Source organism: Coptis chinensis, chromosome 6 (assembly GCF_015680905.1).
Source record: "Coptis chinensis isolate HL-2020 chromosome 6, ASM1568090v1, whole genome shotgun sequence".
In the NCBI taxonomy this organism is placed as follows: domain Eukaryota; kingdom Viridiplantae; phylum Streptophyta; class Magnoliopsida; order Ranunculales; family Ranunculaceae; genus Coptis; species Coptis chinensis.
The window spans coordinates 38,915,235-38,919,342 of record NC_141461.1 but is presented as its reverse complement, the minus strand read 5'-3'; the positions used below and the strand labels follow the sequence as shown (position 1 = coordinate 38,919,342).

Genomic DNA, 4,108 nt, shown 5'->3' with positions numbered 1-4,108 from the left:
TTGCCTTAGGAACCAATGCTGCATACTTCTACTCAGTCTATTCAGTACTACGACCAGAAACTTCTCATTTTGGTTTTAATTCCTTTTTGCTATTTGAATAACATTTCTTTGAATATTTCTTTGAGAAGTCGGTGTATACGAATAGTCATTGGTGGTGAATATATAAAAGAATGTGACACCATTTGAAAGGCTTTGTTACTGTTATATTTAGGGATATGGATTCCATTGTTAAAAAAAGGTGACTTAAGAGATTCACATATGTGATTCATAGAGAAGTGACAAGTGGGAAAGCTGCAAGGGGTTTCCCATCCAGTTTCAAAAGCTCTGCAGTTGGGTGGTCTGGAATTGGGACAATGTGGTTTTAGACACTGATCTTTGTGTTGGGCTGTGATTTCCTATATAGGTCTACCTTATTATCTGAAATGCCTTACTAGGGATGTCAGAGTCTCTGACATCAACTCAACAAATTGAGTCGATCCTTTTTGAACGTGCGCCAACTTTTAGGAGTCTTACTCCAAGAACATATACCTGCTCCAACTACTTCTGTTATCAATTTGTTATTTTTCTTATTAATTTTCAGATGTAATACTAATGAAAGATGGATGAAGACAGACAGACTTACTAAATGAGGTAAAGTTCCTTGTAGAATGCTGCAACCCTAAGCATAATGATTATCTCATGTAGCTTATATGCAAAAATATGTACTTGCTTACTGTTTTTTGTTTCTTTATTTCTTTCTATTTTATGTAAAGATTGATGCAACTTGTATACACAGCGTACTTTAACTGTAAAATTTTATTAGGTGAATTGTCTAGCATTTAATCTATCCCTTTATTGAGTGGGTTGTCGCTACAGGATCTACTGATAAAACTGTCAAGCTATTTGACCTTCGAAGATTAGTACAGGCTCTTCACACCTTCGACTCTCACAAGTGTCCTTTACTTGGAAGTGTTAGCCAAGGAAAAGACGTCGGAGGCCATTGCAAAGCTTATGAAATTGGCACCTGAAACAGCTATGTTGTTAACTCTTGACACTGAGGGAAATGTGACAAATGAAAAAGAAGTTGATAGTCGATTAATACAAAAGAATGATTTAATTAAGGAACTTCCTGGTACAAAGGTAGCTTCAGATGGAATTGTTACATGGGGACAAAGTTCATGTCAATGAGAGTATGATAACAAGAGAAGCCCGACCCGTGGCAAAGAAAAAGGGTGATGTAGTGATTGGAGGAACTTTGAATGAGAATGGTGTATTACATGTTCAAGCAACACGAGTTGGGTCTGAAAGTGTCCTCCGCATTGTTCGACTTGTGGAATTTGTGGAATCAACACAGATGGCCAAAGCTCCAGTTCAGAAATTTGCTCACCGTATTTCCAAGTATTTTGTGCCTCTGGTTAGTATTTACTTTTGCCATTTTCTTCTTCCCTTTCAGTTTGTTGGAGACTTCTCTTTTTCTTTTTCCTTTTTTTTTACTCGCAAAGTTCGAGAAATTTGTTCTTGGATAAATTTAGCCAATTCACTTTTTTATACATTTCAGTAAATGGAAAGACTAAAAGGATAACAGACCATTTTTTTCTTTAACAACTTATTGTAGACAACATTACAATTCAGTGTTCCTCAAGTGTTGGACCATTTGGGGATTGGATCAATACTCTTTATTGTGAAGTTGAATAATTTTCATAGACCTACTGAGTTTAGTTAGACCGTAGGAATAATTTTGTATGCTATCTGTTTTGAATCAGTGTAGCTCCATTTAGAATCTTATGATATCTTATACTTTTGCAGGTCATTACGCTTTCATTGTCCACTTGGCTCGCCTGGTATATGGGCGGTAAACTTAGTTGGTACCCCAAATCTTGGATACCTCCTTCAATGGATAGCTTTCAGCTGGCTCTTCAGTTTGGAATATCTGTTATGGCCATAGCCTACCCATGTGCACTGGGCCTGGCAACTACAACTGCAGTTATGGTTGGTACTGGAGTTGGTGCTTCTCAAGGTGTATTGATCAAAGGTGGCCAAGCACTTGAAAGTGCCCATAAGGTCAGCTTGACAGTTTTCTATAACTTCCTAACTACTATATACTAGAATGATGGGAAAATGTTTCCAAGTAAATAAGTATTACCACTATCGGATGTTACTTGACATAAAGATATGTTTGCTACTGTTTTTTCTCATCTGTCGAACTAACTCTTGGATACTAAATTGTGCTTTTAAATCCAAATTTCTTCTGAAAACTCAAAATTGGTATGTGATGACCCAACTGCAATTACGGGGTTTCTTCTCTATATTTGTTCATAAATAGTTTTTTTTCTCTGATGATTAGGTTTCTTTTGGAGACCAAGTCTGTCTTAGTAAATGAGTAGGAGAAAAAGCTTATGGATAGTAAAAATTGTATCCATTTCAAGACGGACGAAAGTATAATATTTTGCATGTGACCAGCCTAGACATAAATGTTTTGAATGTGGCTATGATGCAATATAATATCTTGATGCTAGCAAGAGTCCCGATTTCTATTAGATGTTTAGCGAGAACCCAAGATGGTGTGGAAGTTTTGCAATATCTAAGCAAATCTACATAACAGTTTTCTGGTAACATCCATAAAAATATGTTAGGAAGAAGTTACTCTAGCATGTGGGAGCAATTGAAATTATTCTCAGTATTTAGAAACTCGCCCATTACTTTGTTGGATAAGAAGGATTGACTATTTTGCAGCTAGAAGACTATAGATGCATTTTTGTATTCGGAACTTGAAAGCACTGCCTATACAAGTTTGGACCACTGGAAAAATGGCCCAATCCGGTTGTATGGTTGAACGCCAAATGATTGCATCTGTAACAAAACAACAATTCTTATTTCGGTTGCATGACTCTTAGTGCTTCTTCTATCAAGGATCGGTGTCGTTGTTTTGGCAAGTAAAATATTGAACATATTGGATTGTGATGGTTAGATATATAAGTTTGTGCTTCTACTACAGAACACTATTCCAACATCCAAGTGTCATATTACTTGCTCGGAGCATTTGCTAGCTTGAAGCGGTATGCAGTTCACAAGGCTTCATCCTTTCTCTTCTGACATCATAGCTCAGCCCTTTTTTCTCTTATCATGTATATCACCATTTTCTTTAATTTGCTGCCATGTATTTGAGATACACAAGTCAATTTTTTTGTTTAAATATTCAAAATTTTCATTGTCTACGTTCTACAGCACATGTCATCATGCCAACCGACATTGCGAAATACCAGAGCCAATGTCCTCGATTAAATAGAAGCAATTACTCAAGACTACTTCTCCAGTTCATGCTCATCGAGCATGCCCAATTTACCTAAGGGTTGGATACTGATTTCAGTGAACACCGTTACATAGATGTTTTTGATGCACTAATATTTTATCTTTGTCGTTTGCATCGTGCACTTGCTAGGATGAGAGGCTCAAAGTACATGTTATTTTGAGCTATACTTAAAAGTTTATTGCTTAGGTATGTCTGGAAATCAAATAGGAATGGAGTTCCATTCAATTCAAAATTTAAACGGTTGCCAGTGTGTCTGCTCGACATAATGTCAATTGTAAGCGTGCTCACCCAAATTATGTTTACACTTTTCGGCAAGTTTTGTTTAATATCGCGTGCATAGCACGTGCATCTTGCTAGTATATCTAAGGATATATATATCTATATCTATATCTTAATATTAAAACTCCCACAAGAGGTATTTTTCGAGTTCTATTAAAATTTCACATCATCAACTTAATAGTTAACTTAAAACGGGAAACTCTTTTCCTTTTAAAATCCAACTTCAAACGGAAATCTCCTTTCCTTTTAAAACCAAAACTCAAATAGTAACATAAAAACTCTTTATTTCTAAATTAAAATGGTATCCCTCCTCCAATTAAAAAACACGGGTTTTTAAAACATAATTAAAACAATTTGTTAAGAAATTAAAACGGGTTTTTAAGACTTGATTAAAATAATTTGTTAGTAAATTAAAATAGGTTAGCAACAAAAACAGAAATCACGATTTGTTATGATTGTTGAGCAAATTTTTAAAAGAGTCGGTGCGTATGCATGAGTCTACTTTCTAGTCTTAATATTAAAGGTCCCACAAGGGGTATT

At 35.5% G+C, this 4,108-nt stretch overlaps 1 protein-coding gene across 2 annotated transcripts; it reads left to right on the top strand.

Moving 5' to 3' along the window:
- Positions 1–526: 526 nt before the first annotated feature.
- LOC147492906 (putative copper-transporting ATPase HMA5) lies at positions 527–3,407 on the top strand. 2 transcript variants are annotated; one of them, XM_086565885.1, is made up of 4 exons: positions 527–630; positions 803–1,393; positions 1,786–2,040; positions 2,975–3,407. In XM_086565885.1, exons 2-4 carry the CDS (start codon positions 1,130–1,132, stop codon positions 3,029–3,031), a joined length of 576 nt encoding a protein of 191 aa, XP_086422011.1. In that variant the 5' UTR covers positions 527–630; positions 803–1,129; the 3' UTR covers positions 3,032–3,407. The 2 variants fall into 2 exon arrangements, with proteins under 2 accessions (XP_086422011.1, XP_086422012.1); XM_086565886.1 differs by lacking the exon at positions 2,975–3,407 and adding an exon at positions 2,324–2,398.
- The last annotated feature ends 701 nt before the right edge of the window (positions 3,408–4,108 follow it).